This window comes from Trachinotus anak, unplaced genomic scaffold, assembly GCF_046630095.1.
Source record: "Trachinotus anak isolate AG129_WGS33_773 ecotype Australia unplaced genomic scaffold, CSIRO_AGI_Tana_v1 ptg000002l, whole genome shotgun sequence".
Taxonomy (NCBI): Eukaryota; Metazoa; Chordata; class Actinopteri; order Carangiformes; family Carangidae; genus Trachinotus; species Trachinotus anak.
The window spans coordinates 21,910,373-21,935,445 of NW_027273853.1; the positions used below are offsets into that span (position 1 = coordinate 21,910,373).

Below are 25,073 nucleotides of genomic sequence, written 5' to 3' on the forward strand. Positions count from 1 at the left end.
CATAGTGGTAAAACAGGAAGTGTAGTGTTTACATGGAGTGGATGAATGTCTGTGGAGGAAGTTTTTGTTTGTACTTTTTGGGATCCCTGCTGAACAAGGTACTCTCTAATAATGACGCACACAGCAACGCACAAAATATGCTGTGTGATTTGTTCACTTTCAGTGACCCAAGTCCAATGCGATCAGGTCTCCTGTACTGGACTAGTAGGCTACATCATTTGTGTTGGTTTGCTACAATTTAATTTAGCACAATTAATTACAAATATGCATCCTGTAAGTACAATATAACCTAAATTACCTTCCACAAGACATGGTCACAAAATTAGCTGTTAATGCAAAACCCACTTGAGTGGTGAGAATTAAATGAATCAAATGATCAAAACCATGCATTGAACCTACGGGGTTCTCCTGGGGAAGTCACCAACTTTGCCCAGAAGGTAACTCAGGCTTGAAGCTAGAACAACTGCTCTATGGCTGAAATTTATTTCATTTTATTTGTTTATATTTTATTTAATCAGGAAGTTACATTGAGGTTAATATCTCATTTACAAGTGAGATCTGGGTACAACAAAAAAAGAAATAGAAAACTAAGTACAGAGTACAGAAAAATAAATGATTTAAAATGTCAATGAAATCACTTAGGACTCTATTACTAGGTAATGATTCCGCACAACAACTAGGGGGCAAAGCTGCGCAAGTTTCAGCAGCAATGTTTTGGATTGTTTGGCCTGTATGAGTCTGCACTGCACACTCATTTATATCAATAGACCAAGCGACCGTCAGCTTATCATATCCTCACATAAACGCCGTCCAAACACTCTTTGGTGGTGCAAAGATGTTTCATCTCTCCGAATCTCAATCTACGGTTTAATGTCGTAAAACTGTAGGTCACACCACCTCTCTTCTTGATAGTTTCAAACACCTTTACAGATAACCATCTGTGGACTCGCCGTGAGGAACACACGACTAACTGTCGTGTTTTGATGACGCCATCACTGGGACTTTCCGGATACGTCACTTGGGGCTTCCGAGTTATTAGGCTAGCTCTACCTTCTGTGTTCATGTCGCTTGACTCCGTAAGCGTTGCTGCTTTGCTCTGGAGTACACAACAAAAGAGACCATGAAAATGTCAAAGGCTCCCAACGGTAACGAAAGGTTTGAATATTGAGACGTCGTTGTCAGGGGCGACGGTCGGACCGAGAAGCAGAATGTCAACAACGCGGCCCCTCCTCGGAATGAGACGAGTCACCGAGCTGGCGTGCCCGGAGCAGCCGACCAGCAGGCTCCCTGCGTCAGCCGGCAGGCAGCAACAAGAGGCCCCCACCGTGGACGAGTTCACGGTCCTAGAGGATAAAGAAGAGGAGCTGAAATGTGCCAAGCCTCGGGTGGAGCAGGTTTTTAAAGTAACGTTCACCATTATCGGTCTGTTGGACCACACGGGACAGCCGCACGGCAGCAAAACATCACGGCAGATTTGGCTGCAACTCAGAGGAAAGAGAGACGACGTGTCAAAGGCAAAGGTGAGGTTCATTAATACTGTTTCACTTGTATGTTCTCCACGTGAAGCCAGCGGTCCACTGTCACACATCGTTGTTTTTATCAAAGCCACCATGCTGGCTGTACTGCTCAATGCTCGGCCGTCTGTAGCTGATGAACAGGTGTATCAGGGTCCTGTGATTGGCACCAACCTCCGCTGTTTCATTACTCATTTTATGAGCTTTAAACATCAGAGCTGAGAGATGACACAGTATTGAGATCAGATAAGGTTTGATTTGTGTGTGTGTGTGTGTGTGTGTGTGTGTGTGTGTGTGTGTGTGTCGTTTTTGGGGTTTTTTTCTTGTTCAAAAAGTCTGCACCCTAAAGGGATAACTTTGTTGAAGTTAAAGTTGCCTAAGAGATAGAAACAATGAATATTTCTGCCTACTTTACCACCACCTCTTTTTCTAAGACAAGATATCACCCACTCCTAGTTTAGAGCAGATATTTTATGAAAGTGACAGTAGTCATAACGTTCCCAAAATATCAACACACATTTTACACTGCGGTATCAACTCACAAATGTCATGACATTTGATTTAGTGGGTTTATAGTTGGGACTGCATCACAGACGGGTCTTTTTGTTTCAAAATGACTTTTAGTTTTAGTTTGTGGCTGTTGACCATTTAAACGAAGCCACATCCTAACATGCTGCTGCTACTGTTTGTTAAGTAAGAGCAGACTTGGCTCAGTGCAGTCACAATAAGAATGGTTTCACATTACAGCCAATTCTGTGCAAGGTTACATTGCTAGACACTAAAGGACGTCATGATGTGAAAAACGTTGCTTTAACGTGGCAGAGTGCTTTTCATTAGGTAGCTACTCATGAAGTAGCTACTCACAAAGAAAGAAAGAAGAAAAAAGTCACTAATTAAAAGACGACTAAGCCATAGTCACACAAAGATTGTGTAAGAGAGTTTTTTTTTTTTTTTTTTTTGTACCATTGATTGGTAAAAAGTTGCCTGGGCCTGAGACACATTTAGAGATTATAATACATTTACTCATATAAAACAGCTGTCAATATCTGTCAATTTTTTTTTTTCTGTGTGATTTTCCCGCACAAGAGAATCTTTCACACTTCTGTATCTTGTGTCATGAGTCTCACTTTTGTGCGGAACTTGTTTCCTCTATAACCAGCTGCTCCAAGCTCTGCCAGTCAACCGAGAAAGAGATGTGGAAAAGGTAATTTCACTGTCAGCCTCTTTAGCTCATCATGAGGATGACTTAAGAATCGTAAATGGTTTACTTCATAGCAAGAAGATCTGTTGGTACTTCCTCTAGTCTGGGAAATCACTGTCATTATTACCATGACTGTTTTTCTTGTAATGTAGTTTCATAAGTTTGCAGTCAACTAACCATGATTGAAAATGGGGCTAATTGTTATTTTCTCTTTTAAAAATCTGCCACATTTTGTTCCTGCTGTAAAGCTGTTTCCTTGACTTACAATAAAGTTTGACTGTATTTTCCCCTCATCCCAATACAACAGATGTAAATGGTATTTCATCCCATCTCTGTCAAGAAACCGTGTCCCCATTATTCTGGACTTCACAGACCTTACTGTCAGCTGTTTTCATAGGGACTCTTTGGTAGAAAGCTTTAATAGTAGTTTGACTGGTTTTCTAAATTTGAAACACCAAGTGAGGACACAGGTTAGACCTCGATGTAGGTCTGCTCCAATAAATATTGCTTTCGAGGGGCTTGAGACTTGGCCGTTGATCAGCTTATCTACTTTCAGTTAACCTGAAACCTGCTGTTTAAGAATACTTACTGATGAGCTCTAACCTCATGAACCACATCATACATTATCATACTGTATGCTTAAAAATAACAAAGCTAAGTACAGTTACTCCAACCCAAGACAATTTTGCTTCCAAACATTTATGCTAAACTAAAAACTTATACTTTTACTTTTATTTCTAGTTATTAAAAACCTATTAAAGTACCATGTGCAAGGTTTTCTTAGTCTGTTTGGTTATTACAAAGGACCAGACCTACTGGAAATCCTTGCTCATTTTATTGGTTGTTTCATTTTAAAAGCCACACCCATATATTTGTGATCTAGTTGTCTTTCAAGTCTGATATCCTTTCTTTATGTTTTTTTTCTCCAACTGCGTCACTGTTTAATTATTTTACATTGTCAGTACTAACTTTTTTTTCCTACACATTAACTCTGAAGAAATGTGACACAGTTTCTGTAAGGAAGTTACTGCACCTACCAGCAGCTGATTCATCCAAACATTTCCTACAGCCAGGAGATTCCCTGAATCAATGACAAGTGTTTAGTTTCAGCACGTCAGATTTACTGCTCTCCAGTGAGGTGTGGGGACATGTGTGTGCTTTTGTACTAAGAGACTGCACACAAGTGAGTTTGGCACTAACCCTTTAACCAAAATGTATACTTCATTTTGCTTAATATGCATTATTCTGAACTTTGCGGAAATCACACATTTTTAGGGCGCACGTGCCACTAAAGTTGTTCTACTGGAGGACTCTTTTTTTAGTTTTAGGCCACATCCATTTTTACTGCTTTGTTTGTCAGTGTTGTTTGTCAAGGTACAGCAAAAACAGGTATGACATGTATAGTAATTGTAGTTATTTAATTAAAGATGTTGTCACTATCTTCTCCTTGACATGCAGGAATATGTTCGAGGACTCTGTGACCCAGAACTGCAGAAGGAGGAGCGGTACCCAGTAGACATGCACTGTATCTTTGCTGGCGCCCGTGGCCTCTTCCTGGACAGGCTCATACGGGACACAAGTGCCGAGGTTCAGGTGCCTGAGCCGGGCCGCCTGCGGCTATTGGGCCGGGCTGAGCCTGTTGTTATGGCCCAGAGCAGAGTTCAGCAGTTTGTAGCACTATTCCAGGTAGGGGTCCGAATAATCTGTCATCACACGCATTTTAGTCTCATAGGTGGATGGACATTTTTGCACATCAAGTACCTGAGAACTGTAATGGCAGAGCTGTTCCACTTCTGGACATCTGTGATTTGTATTTTGACTGTAAATCTGGTAGTAAGCAACTTGCTTGCTAGCAAAGAAAAACTTTTCAAACATCCAAAGCTGAAACAATTGGTTTCAGTTTCCCTCATTTAATGGGGAACAGTTTGATGACTGATAATTCATGTTTTTGATCATTTTCTTCAGTGTATATCTTGGTAAATGGAGCAGCTTTGGGTTTTCGACTGTTGATGGGACATAACTTTGTCTTTTGAAGACATCACCATGGGAGCTAGGAAATTGTGATGGGCACTTTTCACCTTTTTAATGGTTACATGAACCATGAAATGATTAATTAATTTAACATGAAATCAAATTAGTCAGATTTATTGATAATGAAAATAGTCAGTAGTTGCACCCTAATTCAATACCACACACTCGTGTGTGTGTGTGTGTGTGTGTGTGTGTGTGTGTGTGTGTGTGTGTGTGTGTGTGTGTGTGTGTGTGTGTGTGTGTGTGTGTGTGTGTGTGTGTGTGTGCGCGCGCGCGCGTGCGTGTGTGCGTGTGTGCGTTGTATCCAGGAGAAACGAAGTCTACCGAGTGACAGAGAGCCAGCAGTGAAACGAGCATTCAAGTCCTTCGTGGAAGAAAGGGATGATAAATACACTATGGAGCTTCTTCTGCTGCCCAGTGCCCTGAAGGAAGAGTTACTAGGACTGGCTCACAGCCCCACTAGCACAAACATATCCTCCCTGGTTAGTGTTTACCTTTTCCATGTGATTTATTGCAGTACAGCATAATCACTGTGTCCAGCAGAAACTTGAATCCCTTGTATGGCATTTAGAAAACCTGCTGCAACAGGAAACAGTAAAATGCATCTGCTGCAGGTTGTTGGGATTATAAATGGGATTATAACCTGTGTAATCTGACTTCAAAATATGGCATTACTTTGTGTGTGTGTTCTGCTACAGCTCAGCCAAAAAAGAACACATTCTGGGCTAGACTCAGTAAACCTATCAATAAAAAGTGGACATCCTTTGTATGTATTGTCTTGATTGGATGTACTGGAGGGAAATTTAGTGAATTATGTAGTGAATACTTAACAAAGCTTTTTTTTTTCACTCAATGAAATACATGTATTTTTGACCTTAATCTCAGTGTCCATAAAAATGCACAAGTTAGATATTATAGGGTATTTAAATAAAATCAGGCCTGTCACATAAATCTCTCTCTTTCAGGCTCAGCTCAACCAAACACTGCATCCCAGCATGGCAGAGGTTGACCAGGACCGCTCGCAGAGCAGCACCCCGGTGACAGAGCTCTCCAACCGCATCCTGGACACTAGCTTTGAAGACAAAGGGACTGGGGCAGCATCTGTCAGTGGAGGTGGCAAAGCAGGAGGTGGGATAGGTTTAGGCCCCGAGGCCATCCTGCTCAATGGCACTCGGCCCTCACACAAGCGACGCTCATCTGAGAGCGAGACTCGGGACACAAAGAGACAATACTCTCTGGAGCGGCGAGATGAGTCACCAGAGAGAGCAAGAGAGCGGGAGCGACAGAGGGACAGAGAGAGCCGGAGCGGTAGTAGCAGCTGTAGATCCAAAACGCCCTGTGCTTCATCGTCCCTCTCCTCCTCAGCTAAAGCAAACACAGTCGGTCCAATCATGCTGGACTCTACTGAGGGCATATCAGATGATGGAGAGGCAGTCAGCCCAGAAACCAACCTCCGCTGCTTGGTCAATTTCTTCAGGTAAAGGTCATAATAGTTTGAAATCTTTGCAAATTAATCTGTCATTATTATAATAGGTCTTTGCTTCATCAAAAATTTCCCTATGTTATAATTGGAGCTTCTCAAATGTGGGAATTTACAGCTTTTCCTGGTCTTACATTACAGTTAATTTGAAATTATTTGATATTGGTCTTTTGGCCAGACCAAACAAGATATTTGATAAAGTCACCTCAGGCTCTAGGTTATTGTGATGACCATGTTTCACTGTTTTGTAATGTTTTACTAGCTAATTTATTGTAAAAAATAATCCACAGATCATTTGATAAGGATTGTAATTGTTAGTTGTTGCCCTAATGTGGCCTGTTAAAGGTTAGGTTCATATTGTTCAAGTCAGTCTTAAAACAGTACTCTCATCAACATAGAAAGAGCTGCTGTAATAATCCCCCTCCCCTTACTGGCTGTGAAGAGTGAACACACACCTTCATAATGTGATTGCAACGTAGATGGAGGTCAAAATCTGCAACGTTCATTCTGTGTAAAAATAGATTCTAATGTTAAGCTGAAGCTAACGTGAGGCTTCAGCAGTCTGGATTAGTCAAATCAAGTGTCTGCCTTTCTAAGTTATTGTCTTCTCCATACAGTGTATCCTGGCAGACCAGCAGTGGTGGGAGGGTGACAGAAAGACGTAACTTTGTTGTAAAAAGGCTCTAAATTTGGAAAATACTCACTTGACTTGTCCAGCTCAGACTGGTGAAGTGTCAGCTGTAGCTGATGGCAGTTTGGCACAAAAAAGTTTTGACTGTGGATTTTGTCTCCTATCTCTTACATTCGTATAACTTTAGGATGCAATCTCGTCAGAGCCAGTATGGGCAGGAGGGACAATTTCAGCCAACAATAACTTTTTTTAATGTACATATAGGTGTGTTAGTAATGTAGTATTGTAAGACAGACTAGAAAAAAAAAAAAATTTGATTTTCATACTGCAAAATGAAACACTGTTAAAACGCACTCTCTCCAGAACCATGGGTTACCAGCAGGAAGTGGTGGAGCGTGTAGTCAAGGAGACGGGACAGACAGAAGACACCTTCCTCGTCCTGGAGAAGATCGTTGAGGAAACCAAGCGTTTTGAGGAAGGGTCAAAAGGAGGGGAAAAAGAAAGACGATTGAACTCTATGCGCTCCCCAGACACTCCCACCTCATCATCATCATCATCCTCCTCTACAGTCTCTCGACTCAGAGAAAAGGAGCGTGAGCTGAGCAGAGCGTTGGTAGACCCGGGCAGGTCTAAGGAGAACATTAAGCCCAACCAGCATGGAAGCAGTAGCAATGGGCTGGGGCACCGAAGACAATGCAGCAGTAGCGAGACAAGCACTCAGCAGGTATTTTTCATCTCACAAAGACTGGATCTTCTAAATATTATTTTTCCTTCTCTTAATTTGATAAAACAATAAAATCGCCAGAATAGCCACTTGGACTGTGAGGTGAGGGAAAGACCAAATCTTAAGTGGCATTTAAGCATGATAAAAACAGCATTTTCAAATCATGTGGTTAATTTGTCTCTGTTGTAGACAAGAGAATTGTGTGGGGTTTTTTTTAAATCATATCAAATCTCATTTCAGGCAATCACTATCAAGAGGAGCTCCAGTGCTCAAGGAGGAGCAGGAAACTATGAGGTTATTACCATTGACGATGACGATGATGTCATCCCAACGGATACCAAAACAGCAGATAGTAGGATGTCCCGGATGATGACAGTGGCACACCTAGACACCCACTCGGGATCCAGAACAGACTACCTGGCACGGGGAGGGAGTGGCATCCCACAGAGAGACTACCTGTCGAGGGGTGGGACTCAGACTTTAGGAGGATCAGTCAAAGTTGAGAGTGTGACAGCATTGCGCAGCACGCCTCAGTGGCTGACTGCCACCACCTCCTCCTTGGCTTCAACCCCCAGTGTAGGTATTACCCTTAAGTCCCCCTCCCACTCAAAATTGTGTTTTGCACTTTGTAACTTCACCTGTATGTTTGAAAGTCAGTGTCCTGAATGGTGTACACTTTAGTCCCATTTTTCTAGTTTTTCTTCAAATTTCAGCAGTTCAAGTGCAGTGAATAACTTTAAATGATACGAAGGTAAGCAGCAAACTACTCAAGGTAAAAAACAAAAAGTTAAGGTCACAAAAAACTGAAAAATCTAAACATGAGAAAAACAGACGGTGGCTTCACACCAATGGAAGAGCAGCACAGTCTCCAGACTTAAACCCAAGCTGCTTTAGGATGAATTGGACAGTGGATGAAAGCAAAACAACCTGCAAGTGCAACACATTTGTTGGAACTTATGCAACAGTGTTGGGATAAACTTTCTGAACGATGTTTCATGTCCACTATAGAATGAACATTATGAGCGTGTTCAGCTGCTGGATGAGCCAAGAATTTAGATTAAATTTAGGATTTAAGATTCCTTTTTTATCTTTATTATTTATTTGCTCTATTCTTTCATTTCAAAGTACAAGGACACATCGTACTTTGTAAATTTCAGCAACAACTGGAAAAATGGAGGTGTTCTAAAATGTGACTGGTTGCGTAGGTTCACAGTTTGATACTAGAAGGCTGTTTTCACATTCATCTGCTGATGACGGAAAGTGTCTCTGTGCTCACATCAAATCTCAGTTTAACACATGTAATACTACTGTACTACTGTGCTACTAGTAGTCTGTACCTAATTATTGTCCAGTATACAACTAACAAAAGTGTGATGTGGAAACTTAAAATCCCCTGTGACTAAACACTGAGACGTCTTGTGTACAAGTAGTTAGTGGATTTGGGAATTTTTTGAATATCCTGGGAAAGTCAGGGAAATTGTGAAAAAAGTGGTCATGGAATTGATAAACAATTAGTCACTATTCCTGCTGATGAATCATTTCTGGTTGTTCACTTGTGTTTATTACTCAGGTTTACTTCTGTATTAAATTGTTGGATAATGACCCAGAATATCATCAGTGTTTGATACAAACATAGTAGAAATTCCAGAAATGAATCACAGAAGTAATTAATAGATTTTGTCTTACCTGAAGTTTTTCATTTTAGCTGCAACTTGTTGGTACAGACAACTTTTCTCTGTAAATACAGGTTTTTGTTCTGTTGCATATGTTTTCAATTTGTATGACAGAAACCAGCCTTGACACATAAAACTATACACACATGTATTGTACTGAATTAATCCTTTCTAAAGGCATCTATATCTTATCTTGTCAAAAGGTTGAAAATATTGAAATGTCATTTTCTTTACCGTGTCACTCATCTTTTCCCATGCACAAATATTGCATCACAGAGCTGGGAATGAGCTGTGATCTTAAACGTCCCCACACATGGGAAGGACTTTTCTTCTGATTCATGTTCTGAATCACTGCTTTGGCTCTCTGTTCATTTGTAAATTAAATCTCTTTCCCTCTTACTTTCCTCCTCAGTCAGCTCAGCCCATCAACCGGCCCTCAGCCTCTCCCTATCAGACCATTGGCCACATGGGGTTTCATGGGGGTGCAGCCAGGACTCCTCCTGCAAATGACCCCCCTGCACCACCAGTGACTGGTTTGGCTCGTTTCCATCAGTCACTGAGGACTCCCTACACTCTGAAACTGCCAAACGAGCCGGGACGACCAGAGCTCAGACACATTATCATAGATGGCAGCAACGTGGCTATGGCGTGAGTCCACACGCACACACACACTCACTCACACTCACAGATAAGCCCAGAAACCCTGTACTGGAGTTGGATTTGTTGAAAAATCTCTATCATCTCTGCAGTTGGGCCCTTATCACACATATTGACCATATGTTGACGACAAAGGATTTGAGAGAGCCCAAAACAAAATTGAGTGAGACCCAGTCTGCAAGTCAGCCTTTGAGAGCACAGATACAGATTTGTAAAAACAGAATCATATCACACCCCATGTCAATCTCATTCATGAATTTTTTTCTCACAATGGTTCTAATTACATTCTGTGTTTAAAGTTATTGATGAAAACACAAACAGAATAGATAAGACACTATAACACAAACAAACTAACTGATCGAGGCAGCGGTTGACCAGCAATTTCCATGATCTGTGAGGTAAAATTATTGTTTTTGTCAGTGGGGTAGTGATATAACGCTTGTTTCTGATTAAGCAATGATCTTACTTTAACAAAAAACTCTATCTATGTAGGAATCCATCCATATCCAGATCTATCCAATCCTATCCAATAGTGGACCGATTGCAAAATGTCCGTCCAACTGTCCATTCTCGTGAACACAATATCTTAGTAATGCCTTGAGGGAATTTCTCCATATTTGGCACAAATATTCACTCGGACTCAAGGATGAACAAGTGGCAACCTGCAAAACTACGCCATGGTCAGTTGAAGAGCTGCAGAAGTTTCTCTGTTTGGTGTTGAAGAGGACATCATGATAGCATCATATGTCATTGCTATAGCTACGTTGCTGCATAAAGGGGGTACTATTTGCAATGGAAACAGAAGTCCCTGTTACCAAAAGCAAGTAGAATTGGGTTGAGTTGGTGCCATGTGGTGGAAAAACACTATAATAGGATGACCCCTCACTTCCAGATGATCCTCTGCTCTTAGTTTGACTTTGCGCTTAGGGGATTCAGACTGCCAAAAGTGACCACAAGCCGCTATGATCATTATGAACATGAGAATCACTTTTGCTGGCTCAAATATAGTTATTCCTCTGTTCCTGTTGACTGCTCAAATCATCTGTCACAGTCCTGTCCTCCCTCACAGTCAAAGTTGATTCTGCTCTTAACACATGCATGCACAAGCACTCAGAGGTTGACTTGCAGACTTTATAGCACTTGAATTTGTTTTCTGCTCTCTCAGTTCTTTTTCCGTCGATATACCTCCATACTCTGACAGCATTGCGGGTTGCTAGGGGGACTTTTTGTTTATTTTTGTCAGGTGTTTTGTCATAATGTTAGTTCAGGTCAGAGGATGTTGTTGTCATTCCTTTCAGACTCAATTTCCTTCACTGAAGGCACGATTCTTTAGCATGAAATGAACTGGATCAGGTTTTTTCAGTTAACATTCAGAAATGTATTACTGGTATTTTTTTGTATCGCATTAGTATAAAAGTTTTGTGCCAGCTTTTTACCTGTTTTAAAAAGCAGGAACAGTAGGAAACAGCCACAGTGACATAGTTTACTGTTGAATCTTTGGTTCAGTATCTACATGCAAAACACATGATGGCCCTTGGCCTTGGGGCCTGTAACCATAGCAATGGTGATTGTGGTCACAGGACAGGTGTAAACTGCCACTTGTTAACAAGGCTGTGAGTACTACCAGTGACCTAGTTGTGACTAGGATGATTTTAGTTTTTACGAAGTGTTTTAGGTGAATCACCCATCAGTTCCTCGAACATTATAAAAACAAAATACCAAGTAGAAGTGGGCAATTATCGCAGCACATTCCTCCAACTCAGATTCAGCATTTCTTTACTGGTATGAGTGTAAAGACAGAATGCAAAGTCATTTCCCACACCTGTAGCACACTTATCACGTTTTTCCTTTTACATATGAAGCCATCACCCTTCCCATCAATATTGCCATCATCAGCAGCTACGGTCTCACACACACACACACACACACACACACACACACACACACGCTCAGTCATATTCTCAACCTACACAAACCATCTGTTACAGTGTGTAGGTCGCAGCTACAACCTTTATTGTGTAGGTGCACCAAAACTTAGCCCACGCATTCACATAATGTCGTTACTCATCTCCTTTGTGTGTGAGTGAAACATGATATTGATGCGTGGGGGTGTACTATGGAGGTGTTTTCGAGAAGATGGGCCTTTTCTAGTAAAAATCACTGTTGTAGTTTCTATCCAGAGATTGTGTAACAAAGAAGAACTTTGTGGGTCTGTGCGTATCACACAGAGAAGGATGGAGTGCAGTCTTTTCTTTCTCCTCAACCTCCGCTGATGTGTCAGCACAGTCTTTATCCTGGATGACCTTGCCTTGACTTCTCATTTTTGCAACCACTTCCTTCCTTCACATTCTGGTCCCTCCCACTCCCCCTGCCCCTCTTCCCTATCGTCCTCACTCCCTCTTTACCAGAAGTACGCACGGGTCACTTATGGCTCAGCTTCTGTCATAAAGGATGAACAACTGTTTTGAAAAAAGATTTTACCGTTATTTTATTTATTGGGTAATGCAAAGTCAGATACACAGTTATAAGTCTGAATTTTTTTTTTTTTTTAACCGGTTGCATTACCTCTTCCTGCACTTGTGTCATTCATCACTTTCTCTTTCAACAGTCACTGGTACTTCCCATGAGTTTGTCTTGCAGCTCTAACCCAGAAGTTGAAAATGGTCTTATTCTGTAGTGTGTATGTGTGTGTTGCTGACTGTGTATCTAATGCCATTGTTATCAGTTATGTGCATTGCACACATACTGGGACAGTGAGTGCAAAACCGATCTATACTTTTACACAATGTTAAGTCTTTACAACTATCACCATCAAATGCTGAATTCGGGTCAGACACCTGAGCCTCGGAAATATCAGAGTTTTATATTCAGAGTATTAATGATAATGTCAGTGTTTTAATGTGGATTAATGAGTTCAATACTGCTCTGTTGATAGACTGTTCCTGTTCCTGTAGCTGCAGCTACAGTTGGATGATGTAGAGGAACAGCCAAAGAGTCAATCTTATGCTTGTTGCTTCTGTATTTTTGTTCCAGTGTTTTTTGGCTGGACCTACATCACTTTGCTGGAGACCTGCTTAATATTTTGTGACATACCACTGTGGAGTGTAACAAGCAGCCATCCAGGCTGTTACATGTGTTAGATGTGCATCTCTGCTTTACCACAGCTCATGTGAGAGGAGATTACTGAACAAGATAAATACTCAGCACACACACATACACATCAGAAAAACACTGACAGAAATTCACTTGAGGTGGAAGAAAGAAAAGTGATCAGATGCTCCATTCATTTAACCAGTTTTTCTTTCATTATTTTTCGATAGTCAAAATTCTCTTCTGGCATTAGTCTAGCGTTTTTGTTGCATCCTATTCGCCAGCTAGTTGGCCAATCTGTCTTAAATTGTTCCATCACAATGAAATTGTGAAACTCTTATCAAGAAAACAGGAAATTATGACAGCTTTTTTTTCTTACTACTTAATAGTTTGAAAAATGACAAGAAAAACGAGGAGGTTTTCTTATAATTGACACAAAGTGTCAAATACAAGAAATACTCATGTATTTGACACAAAGTCAGACATTTCTTCTGAAAATAAACCTTGTTAAAAGATTTCCACGACATAAAAACAGGTTGAGTGATTATCACTGCTAAAAAGGCTGATGTCTGTTTCTCTTATGATGAATATCACGGGCAGGTTTCTAAGGGTTACTAATGCAGCAGAGTCTCTTTTTGCACATATACATGAGAATCAAATACATTATGGAAATGCACCAATGAAATATAAATACTCATAAAAATAAAAATTAAAAAAACCCCGTTTTAAAATAAATGGTTGTCAGATAGTGTTTTGGTCTGCGGCTGGTAAAAGCAGCAGCCAGCTTCCTGTTCAGTGAGGTTGGCTGCTGTCAGGGAGTTTCTCATCTGCTGGAGTTTGTTGTTTGTGTTGTTTTGTGGTTTTCTGTCCTAGCTACCAATTTCTTGTGTTACAGCTGTTTGACGTGCACTTATATACCATTCACGTCACCACCAACAATCTGGGTCAGCTGATGGTGTGACATGCACTGTGTTGGAGTACTGTTTTGTATTAATTACTACTAAAATAATTGGCAGGGTTGTCATTACTTCTTTTGCCAGGGAAACCACTTGAAAGCCCATTTGAAGATGATGCTGTCCTGCTAATATTTGCAATTTTCTGAACTTCTGTGACTTGGTTGTATCATTATAACTTGATTAGATTTCTTGGCTAATTCAGTTTTATTCCATAATGCCCAGATGTGTTAATGCAGCAGAAATATTTACCCTCCACCATTTTATTTTAGTGTCACAATACAGTGTTTGTGAAATTTTTCACTCTGAAGTGCCCTCAGAAATTCCACAGTGGGAAAAAAGAAGTGTCTGCGGCATGTTAGCTACTTTCCACCAACAATCCCACAGTGCAATATGTTGCATGTTGTAGATATAAACATTTCTGATTTGCAATACTACAGCTGGGTTGAGGGTTGATGTCTAATCGAAATCAAGTATCAGATCCAATCACAGGATCAATTATGAATCCTTTCGAATCCCTTATCAAATTGTCATTAAGTTGAACATCATTTGCAAGTTGTTGTTGTTGTTGTTGTTGTAAATTATATATATATATATATATATATATATATATATATATATATATATATATATATTATATATATATATATATATAATATATATATATATGTGTGTGTGTGTTTATTATTATTATTATTATTATTATTATTATGAAATTGTAAATAACTACAACTGAAAGTTTCAGTTTAGATCTGTGATTAGTTGTTGTTGGTACCTTTTGCTGAATGAATCAACATTGACTTTAATGAAGTTATCCTAATTAATTGTAACAAGCTACAACCTGAAAATTGGATAAGCAGCAGAAGATGTGAAATGTTGATTGATATTGATTGTTCTGACACATGGAAAAAAAACTGCTGAAACATACTGACCTTTATTCCTGATTTTTCTTGGCCCAAATAATGGAAGCCCTGATTCACAACTGAGATTAATGAGCTCAAAATATTGATTTTGATAAGCATAAAAGGTTTAACTGGGATGCCACGATCAGCTGGTCGTTTCTGTAGAGAAGAGATGCAGCTCTTATTGAACTAGAGAAACATAGTTAATTAGCAAACGTAGAGTGATGTATCTTCATTCACAAACCATCTTTGGCAGAGTACGTCATTTGCTTGGAGAGAACATGTTAACCAACAGACAAAACTGTCAGTGTAGCTGTTCCAGAGTGAACATTAACCATAAAGGAGAGAAACTCTGCATTTTTACTTATCTTAATTTGATCTATTTTTATCCAGCCATGGCCCTCACTGGTTTAGACAATGCACACTTAAGTGCTTTAAGTGTATTTTTCATTTGTCTACATGTTCATCATCTCACCTTCACTCCTCTTCTCTAGTCATGGCCTTCATCGGTTCTTCTCCTGTCGAGGCATAGCACTAGCAGTGGAGACGTTTTGGAGGCGGGGCCACAGGGAGATCACAGTGTTTGTCCCTCAGTGGCGGCAGAAGAGAGACCGACTCACAACAGGTACACACACTGCAGGTGTTATTAGCAAAGTCAGATGTTTTTCATTGATTTGGCTCTGTACTCAAGTACATTGTATTTCAAATGAAACAGGGGCCATAAGGTTAAAGGGCTGACTTTAAGACTGTAAGAGTGTTTATCAAAAGCTTAAGTCAACATTTAAACCTCACAGTCTCATAGTGTTTAAGTACGCAACTTAACAGAACTGTCCTATTTCATTCAGACTGTATATGTGTCTCTGTCTATGTGTAAGTGGTGATCATTGAGAAAAGTGTAATACATAAATAATAATTAAAATATTGTTCAGCCTATCTTTTTTTCACTGGTTTAAAGACTTTAATACATTTTCATTTTAAACCCTTTTGGTTATAAAACTAGAACAAGTTGAATAACTGAACCAACAAATCTATATGCATTCATGATGAGCAGTGAGACATTAAAAGAACCACTTTGACCTGCAAGGTGGGAGTCACATCACAAGACAGTAGAGGACATCAGAGGGTTAAGTAGCCTTTCTGACTTGACTGCTTGCTCTGTCAGAAGGTAAACGGTAAAAAAGCACATAACACAACTGAAAAAGTAGCACAAGTCTACAGAAAATGGTAAAATGCAGCAGCTAACAGGCTAGAAGATTAGGTCACTAGCAGTGCTACTGTCGGCTACTTCTGTGTATGTGTGTGTTCTCTAGCTGCATGATTAATCCAATTGTTGTTATTTTATTACAGAGCAACATTTTTTAAACCAGCTAGAGGACCTAAGGCTGCTATCCTTCACTCCCTCCAGAGAGGTCTGTGGTCAAAGGATATCCTCACACGATGACAGGTATACACATGCACACACCGACAGTTTCAAACCTTTGATTAAATGAACATTTTGTCGGAGAGAATCAACCAGTTTTAAATACTTTATTTCTAGTGGTGCAGGTGCAAGAGATTCAGTCATGGACCAGCAGAGAAACACCAGAGCCAGTGATTAAACGTCTTGCTTATTTTGGGATATTTTGGTTCCATTATCATCTTATTTCCTCCTATGCAAATATCTCATATGGTCTTCTTTTCTCACCCTGCCCAACACCAATTGTAGGCATACTGTATTTTTGTAAAGAGATGAATAAGCACACTACTTAGAGGACAGATCTAATAGATATGGTAGTGGGTTACAATCCAAAATACTACAACAGTTGTACCTTTTTATGATTTTTGAGCAGGTGTGTAGGCCAGATGTGAGTTTTTAAAGCCAGATCTTTCAGCTGAATAAACTGATCAGCAGTTCTATCATCCCTCACAGATATATCAGGTCATTTTGTGTGAGGTTTAAGTAAAAATGAATGCACTAAAAAGAAGCTCATCCTAAATCAGCAGGCAAAGCATTCCTCTTGCTGTAGATTCCACTGTGTGGATTTTGGCAGCCGAGCTGGGAACAAAATTCTGACCTTTGAACACAGGGAAAATCCTGAGATCTAATCCATACACACTCTCTCTCTTTCTCTCTCCCTCCCTCCCCCAGGTTTCTGCTCCACCTCGCAGAAAAAACAGATGGGATCATTGTAACCAACGACAACCTGAGGGACTTTGTCGACACCTCCGACACCTGGCGCAAGATTATTCAAGAGAGGTGATTGCGTGTTTTGTTTACACAGCTCAATTAGTCATCCGCTTAAATTGTCGATTACCCAACATGATACTGGAAAGTCCACAGAGACGGCCTGTTAGAGAGGATCAGTGTTAATGGCGTAGTCTTTATTTACTGCTAGTTTATTTATTACAACATTACTAACAATCACAAAGTACCAAAGTAACAAACAGAACCTGAAGAGCAAATTAATGTTCACAAGGACAAACAGTCCCAGCAGAATCAGTGTGCACGTAATGCAACAGAAATAAGATGGATTTTTCTATGATTATTATCCAGAGAAAAATATTCAAAACTAATGGGTAAAAACTATTTCCCATTTTAATGTCAGAACAAATTAAATTTAAACTATCATGTTTTGCAGGTTATTTTTGAGTATTTATTAAGATTTTATGTGGATTTGATATTGCATGGACAATTACAGCAACTCAGTATGAACTGATTTAACTAAAATGTGCCTTTACTTTTACAAATAAATTCCTTTGAGACGGTTGAGTTACCGTATTTTTGAAGTGGCCATTTATTTAAATCCTTTGGTCCATGGAAAAACATCATCTTGATCAGTATTGATGAAGAATGTGTTGATTGTTGCTCTAACCAAATTTTTGTTGATTAAAAAAACCTTGAGGTCATACACAGCTCCGGTGTACAGTGCACTGCACCACCACTGATAGAACAAATGCAGAAAAAAGAGAGACGTCAGTAGTTTTCTGAGCTTGTGTCGCCCTCTGTTGGTTGTAATGCAGCTCAACTGTTTCACATCACAACTCAAAAACTGAAACCACATTTATACTGGTCTAACCTGTGCATCCCCTTTGTGACACCATATGATGTGTGTCAATCTGAAATAAAGTAGATTGACACAATTTTTAGTTCCCATGATTCAATAATTGTGTCTTGTGGATATTTTGTTGGGATTGTAGCTTATAAATTGAGATAATGTTAAAATTGCAACTGTGCTTTATAGTGTTTATAGAATTCACCACTTATCCTGTGTAGTTAATTTAAAGAAGGGAGAAAACAAGAAAACACTGAATTTTTTAAATATATATTATAATTATTATAATTAGTTCCAATCCCACTGTTTGTAATGTATTGTATGTACATTTCTTTCCTTGTGACTGACAGGTTGCTTCAGTTTACTTTTGTGGAGGACCACTTTATGATCCCTGATGACCCTCTGGGGAAAGACGGACCTCACCTGGACTTCTTCCTGCGTAAAGACAACAGGTGTGTGAGAGGTTAGGGCGCAGAAGAAACCTGTGACGTCTGTCCTTTTTATGATTGTATTTTCCTTTAAAATTACTCTGTTGTTGGAGCTTGTGTTGCTGTAAATGACCCGCCTGTTGTGCATGTGGCACATCTTTTCATGCTCTCCCTCTCTCTCACTCTTTCTCCCTGTCAGGAGAACTGCAGTCACTCCTCCTCCTCTGAGACCCCCAGACTTCCGGCCGTCCTCACAGCAGCAGCAGCCCGTTTACGTCCAGGCCGTTCACTCTGCTCCCCGGACCCCCACCTCCACTCCCAGGCCTCCTCCCTCCCTGATGCCCCACTCCACAACACACTGGCCCCACTCTGGTCCCCCTGAATGGCACCCGCCCCGCCATTCGCCCTCCCCCTCCCCGTCACCTCCACCCCAGCGATCACCGGGGGAGACATCAGAGCTGAAGAGAAAGCTTTACGACATCTTCCCCGACCAGAAGCAGCGGATCGACCGCATTCTCAGCGACAACCCATACATGAGAGACCTAAACGCCCTGTCAGGGCTGCTGCTGGGATAAATAAATGGCTCTGCCACGAGAATCAGCAGACACACACAATATGTATAAACACTTGAAAGACTATACATACAAGAGTCAGCATAAATATAATTTATTTTACCATCTCTTCCAGCCTGGAGGGCATGGAAAGGTGTATTATTTTACAACAAAACTAGTCATCAAACTAGCTGCTATTGGCAGAGTATTTTTTTGGATGTTTTCTTTTTTCTCTCTCCCTCTTTTACTTTCAAATTGATTTAAACATGAACAACACTGGTGTCTACAAAATTAAAATGTTAAGAACTTGCCATAGTTTTCAAGCAGCAAAGTCTATATGCTCAGATGGTCAAGATTCCAGAGGTTCCATGAACGCGGGACTAGCACTGGAAGAAAATATTTTGGACCAAAAACGGTGAACTGGTCTCAGAGGACAGCAGCTCCAGCTCTGCACATTTTGGGTTTCTTCTCCAAAACCTCGTTTACAATCAGACTTTTAACACCTATCACGAACTCAGAGCTCTTGATTATTGACACTGGCAGGTTTTGCATGTTTTCACATTGTCAACATACAACTTTCATACTTGTAATATTCTGGAACACAGTTTGTTCGCTGTCAGGCAGTACTAGGGTATTAAACTTGACATTAGTGAATTGTTTCAACTCTTCAGGAGTCATTCAACATCAGCAAGGAATAGTTAAATAGTATCACACTTTTACTTCATTTCCCAGACAATGCACTTGGTCAGTTTTACAAAGACAGCTGTAGTGTCCTTTTGAGAGAAGTATTCCAGGAAACATGTTGAGCTCATTAGCTTTAGCATCAAACAATTATTTGTTTATTTATTTGTTACAGAACCACCTTTGGTTTGTTTGAGGCCAACAATTTGTGTCTGTATGGATGGGCAGTCACAACAACCTGTAGTTTTCTTTCTTTCAGATATAGCTCACTATGTGGATATATCCAGGCTGAGCTCATCTCATTTTCAACCCATTTCTTAATTAAAGAAGCACTGCCCATCTCTTTCCACTCAATATGTTGCCTGTATTTCCTGGCTTTCCTTCAAATGATACTTTTATACACTATCAATTCTCCCTACAAAGTCAGTGCAACAATAACTGACACCTGAAAAGTTCTTTAAGGGACTACTGTTTTTTTGAGTGAGAATTCTTTTAAATTTCTTCCATTAGTAATTAGTTGTTTAAGGATTACATTTTTTTTTTTGGCAAGAAACTGTCAATGATCGTGAATGTGAGTATCATCACTGTAACAATCACCCCAGCAACCGTTCTCTTTCATTACATATTCTGTTGTAGGCTTGTGTTTCTCCCCTAACCTGATATTTAAAGCTGAGGAAGAAGACAGGAGGTGCTGAACCTGAAGTTGCTGCTCTGACAAAGTTATTGAACATCACTTCTACACTTCTTGTTCCAGTTAAATGCACTATTAAACAGTGTTTTCAGGAGGATACAGTTAGTAGTTCTTCATTTTGCATTTTTTTCTGAGATGCTTCAGAGATGTGAGTTATCAGCCTCGGTCTATAGGCAGTATGTATCAGTCCATCTGGCCTTGGATGGAAACAAACACTACAAAAGTTTGTACTTAACCTTTTGTTGATTGAATTAAATCACCCACTTAAATCTGAATCTTTAGTTTGCTTGCCAAATAAATCTTGCAAAGACCACAGATTTACTTAAATTACATTTATAATTAGTGTTTACTTGCAGAATTTAATGCACTGAAGGCAAGTATGATGTAGTTAGTAAAACAAGGTTTTATTGACAAATCTTCAGAAAGCTTTTTTTTTTTTTTCCCTCATACACCTAGAGAATGTGGGCTGCAGCTTGCATATTTGATGTGCATCTGAGTTTTGTAATATACAAACACTTTATCTCCTTGTAAGAAAAGAATCTCTGCACAAAATCTTAACAAGGTGTCAAAAAATAAGTTTTGTTCGTACTTGCTATGTTGTTGATGTGAGGATTACTGAAGGACTCATATTTTTTTTTGTTGTATTATAAATCTTTGGTGTATATTTTTTCTTTTTTGTAAATACAGGCATTTTTTTGGCAAGAGTGCACATATGGTTTTATGTATGTGAAAAAAGCAAAATAAAATGCAGCAGTCCCCATACAACTTTTTTTTTTTGCATGGTTGTAAAGTGCTAAATTTTATCCTACTGCTCTCTCACCTTCAGTGTTTCAAATTATTTACAAGATTCAATGTGGTGATTCTCTGAAAGTCTGCACCAACCTGAAAAAGAGATAGATTATGATGAGAGGACAGAAAATGAATTTGTGACTCTATTGTCATTTCAATCCTACAAAAACTATTCAATTTACTCACTTGCAAGACATCAAACAAGGTCCGGTCATCTGTCCTTGATGTAGTCAATGCTCATCCGAAAGCTGATGGCATTGTGTTCTCTATATGCTCAAGTACTGCACAGGTTTTGCTGTTGTTCTTCCTTGATTCAGTGATTAGTTGGTGTTGGTTCATGTCTCCTTCAGGGTAATCTCTGGAAATCCAAAAAAAAAGGGATGATAAATAGTGTTACCGTAAGGAGCTAATGGAAAAAATGCCACCAAAAATATGACAAAACCGAAGGTGAACAATAGGGCACCCCTCATATATGCATACATAAAATCCCTTATGAGAATAATGATGAACAATTTAAAAAGACTAGGTAGGTGTAGTTACAGCTGCTGGACCGCAGAGACAGGCAGACGCTAGTATCTGAAATCATACATGGCAAGCCATTTTAGTATTTAGTAACTAGACAGATCATAAACTGTAATTAAAGATGGATGTAGGTTCCCAGAGTTTGTAAGAGTAGAATGGGGGGCAGAGCCTTCAGCTATCAGGCTCCTCTCCTGTGGAACCAGCTCCCAGTGTGGGTTCGGGAGGCAGACACCCTCTCTACCTTTAAGATCAGGCTTAAAACTGTCTTGTTTAGTAAAGCTTATAGTTAGGGCTGGCTCGGGTATGTCCTGACCCATCCCTTAGTTATGCTGCTATAGAGCTAGACTGCTGGGGGATTCCCATGATTCACTGGGCGCTCTCTCCCTATTTCTGTCTCTCTCCCCCTCTCTCTCTCGATGACTTCATGCCATTAACTTTGTTTCCTTTTCTCTCCCGTAGTTTGTGCTTCTCCTCTCTCTCCCTCTCTCTGTCCTCATTCTGCAGGTATCTCTGCCCCGGGAGCGGCAGGATCCAGATCCACCACTACTCATCTTTACTATTAACCACTGTTACCTGTCATTATTACTGATAACACCATTACCTACACAGCTGTTCCTGGTCTCTCTCTCTCTCTCTCTCTCTTCTCTCCCCTCTCCTCCCCCTCCCCCTCTTTCTATCTTCTCCTAAACCCAACCGGTCGAGGCAGACGGCCACCCACCCTGAGCCCGGTTCTGTTGGAGGTTTCTTCCTGTTAAAAGGGAGTTTTTCCTCCCCCCTGTCGCCAAGCGCTTGCTCGTTGTGGGAACTGTTGGGTTTTTCTCTGTAACAAAGTAAGGTCTTGAGGCAAAATTTAGTTCAAATTTAGACAAGGTAGGACAGCTCTATTGTAGAGGTGCTGGCCTTCATCTGGGTTTTACCAGACCCATGATTACTTTTCAGGAATTCTGGCAGGTTCAGTACTGTCCTGATGGAGCAACTCTAACATGCAGATCTAAATTTATCAGTGTATCATAAATCATACAGTGGGCTTCAAGTGTTGCAAACATTGTTCATTTTTCAAAATTTGAAGTGTTTAAACTCACAATAGTGGGGGATCATAAAGTTTCCAATAACACTAAATACTGCATATCATAGTGGATCTGTGTGTCATTTTTGCCCTGTCAGTCCTCACCCCACTGGTCTACACTGATACCCACAGCTGGTTGCATCTCTGCTGGGAGCTGGAATCAGAATAACTACCAGACTTCTGTCTTACATATACATTTAAAAGTCTTTAAAACTTTCCTCTGGTAATTTCCAATGAGTTGTACTCATGTAAAACCCAATTTCGCACACAGACTGCCTTAATGTGAGGACTTATTTCCGTTTTCACTTTGACCCCAAAAGAGTGCAGTGACATGTAAATGAAGGTGATGTGTGCTTATTGTATTTGAATATTGTCACTGTAGAGCAGGTCAAGTCTTTGAAAATTAAATGTCAAATAGCTTTTCAATTTTAATTTTAACATGGTCACAGAAAGCCCACATGAGTAAGTGAAAATGAAAATGCCAATTGGATTGCTGCATTTTCTCTTTCATTTTTACTCAACGCACACTGTTGGAGGGGGGCTAACATGACTGCTGGGCCGAAGAGCACAGGTGAGCTGACTGGGCAGCTCACACAGGTGCCTTGAGCGTTCTTTGTCCTGAGCTCATTCTCTGTTTGCCCTTCAGTTGACCTGCTTCTCTCCATCATTTCACCTTTGTTCCTGAGTGTGTTGAGTGAGTAGTTTATTTTATCGCATTTCCTTTGCCACAAGCACAATTTTTTTTTTTCCACATGCAGAAACTGAATTTCTCAAGCAGATTTATTTTATGAGGGGTTACTTAACAAGCTCAAAATGTGCAACAGCATAATTTGTAGAATAGTGTCTAACTGTAGCATAGTTTGCATTTTAAATGGCATTGTATTTTATTTCTCTCTAGTCTATGATCTTGTAAAATGGTTTCTATTAAGGGTCTCCTCTTTGCTCTCTAATTAGAGTATAATTTGGTGTTATACTGTCTAAGTGTCATTTTGGATCTAATACATGTGGTTATGTGAGGTTTCCAATTACAGTATAATTTAGCTGTAGTCTATGGTGTCTAATTTGGGTATAACTATGTTTGTTTATTGTCTAATAAAAACATTATTTCTACTTTAGTCTAGTTTAATACAAGGTACAGCTTCTGTCTTATTAGTGCAGAATAAAATAAAGTGCAAATGAGATTTGTAACAAGAAGAACAAGACTTTGTGAATATAACTGAACAAGCGATATCAGTGGTGAGGTAACACAAAGACACTTTTTTTTAACTTCTGTGAACAGATACAAAGCAGAAAATTGTGTAAAACTTGGTGCTCAAAGTTCCCGTTTTAACACCTGAATCTGATTGGTCAATGATGATCCAATCACAAAGCTGTCCAGATTCTGAAAAGTGTGGTAGATTTTCAAGCTGGAAGACAGCGCAGGCTTGAAAATCTACTACACCTTTCAGGTTCAGCTGCAGAGATGAAGGCAACAGAACCACCTGCCCTCTGGACTCAGCTTTGTGATTGAACTGTCATTGTATAATCACTTTCAGGTGTGAAATTGGAGTCAAAGTTTTGCTTGTAACACAGTGACACTGAAGTCCTGTCAGCACATGAAGATTCATGAGATGTCAGTTATTTTCCTCTCAAGGATTTCATGTAGGCCTTGATGCTCCTCTACTCTCTCACGTCTCTGTTCCAGATGCCCCCGAAGACACCTCAGCGTCCATCAGTCCATCAGGTTTGGTGTCAGCAGGTAGCTGGGTGAACCTGACCTGCTCCAGCAGGCCCGAGCCTCCCGTCGGCCGTTTCACCGCGTTCAAGAAGATGGAGCCATAATTTTATCTGAAGGAGGCTTTTACAGTTTCAGGGCCACAGATGAAGGAGTTAATTACTGTGTGGCCACCAATGATGTTGTTGAACAAACATCACCAATGATTCTTCTCACTATTAAGGGTAAATACTGAACTGAACTGAACTGAATCCACTGTGATCTTTGAAAGTAAAGAGCAGAGGATAAAATGACTCACAGTTTCATCTCATACATCATTTAATTTTGTTTTATGAGGATGATGATTTATTTTTTTTTTAATGGTCTTATTGAGGTTTTCTTGAGCATGACACTCAAACCTGACTTCTGACTTTCCATGTGGAGAGATCAATGTGATTTTCCCATGAAGATAAATAAGGTGTCACATTATTAGTACAGTCATGATGGTAAAATGCTGCAGTTCAGGGATAAAAAGTAAAATATAATCCCCATCTTTCGAGAGAGCATTGTGGTTTATAACAGTTTCCTGACTCACTTCAAAGGGTCAGACCTGCCAACATGTCCTCAGCTACATAACAGCTTTATAAAGTGGCTCAAAGTAAAATTTTATTCATCCATGAAAACACAGATTGCTGATTACAAAACACTATATAAATACCCATAAACTCAGTTATAATTCGATTATTATAACTCATATTATTATG

The 25,073-nt window shown here is 39.9% G+C and overlaps 1 protein-coding gene across 1 annotated transcript; it reads left to right on the top strand.

Moving 5' to 3' along the window:
• Positions 1 to 994: 994 nt before the first annotated feature.
• Positions 995 to 21,004, top strand: n4bp1 (nedd4 binding protein 1). The gene is made up of 12 exons (XM_071506029.1): positions 995 to 1,520; positions 4,174 to 4,401; positions 5,055 to 5,228; positions 5,712 to 6,223; positions 7,221 to 7,581; positions 7,822 to 8,157; positions 9,667 to 9,902; positions 15,351 to 15,481; positions 16,204 to 16,300; positions 16,985 to 17,092; positions 18,239 to 18,340; positions 18,516 to 21,004. Exons 1-12 carry the CDS (start codon positions 1,209 to 1,211, stop codon positions 18,889 to 18,891), a joined length of 2,973 nt encoding a protein of 990 aa, XP_071362130.1. The 5' UTR covers positions 995 to 1,208; the 3' UTR covers positions 18,892 to 21,004.
• The last annotated feature ends 4,069 nt before the right edge of the window (positions 21,005 to 25,073 follow it).

Excerpts from the sequence above, each read along its gene's own strand:
- n4bp1 (XM_071506029.1), top strand. The coding sequence starts at position 1,209 with ATGTCAACAACGCGGCCCCTCCTCGGAATGAGACGAGTCACCGAGCTG. Across the intron at positions 6,224-7,220 it reads TGCTTGGTCAATTTCTTCAG|AACCATGGGTTACCAGCAGG; the intron begins GTAAAGGTCATA and ends CACTCTCTCCAG. Across the intron at positions 8,158-9,666 it reads CCTTGGCTTCAACCCCCAGT|TCAGCTCAGCCCATCAACCG; the intron begins GTAGGTATTACC and ends TTTCCTCCTCAG.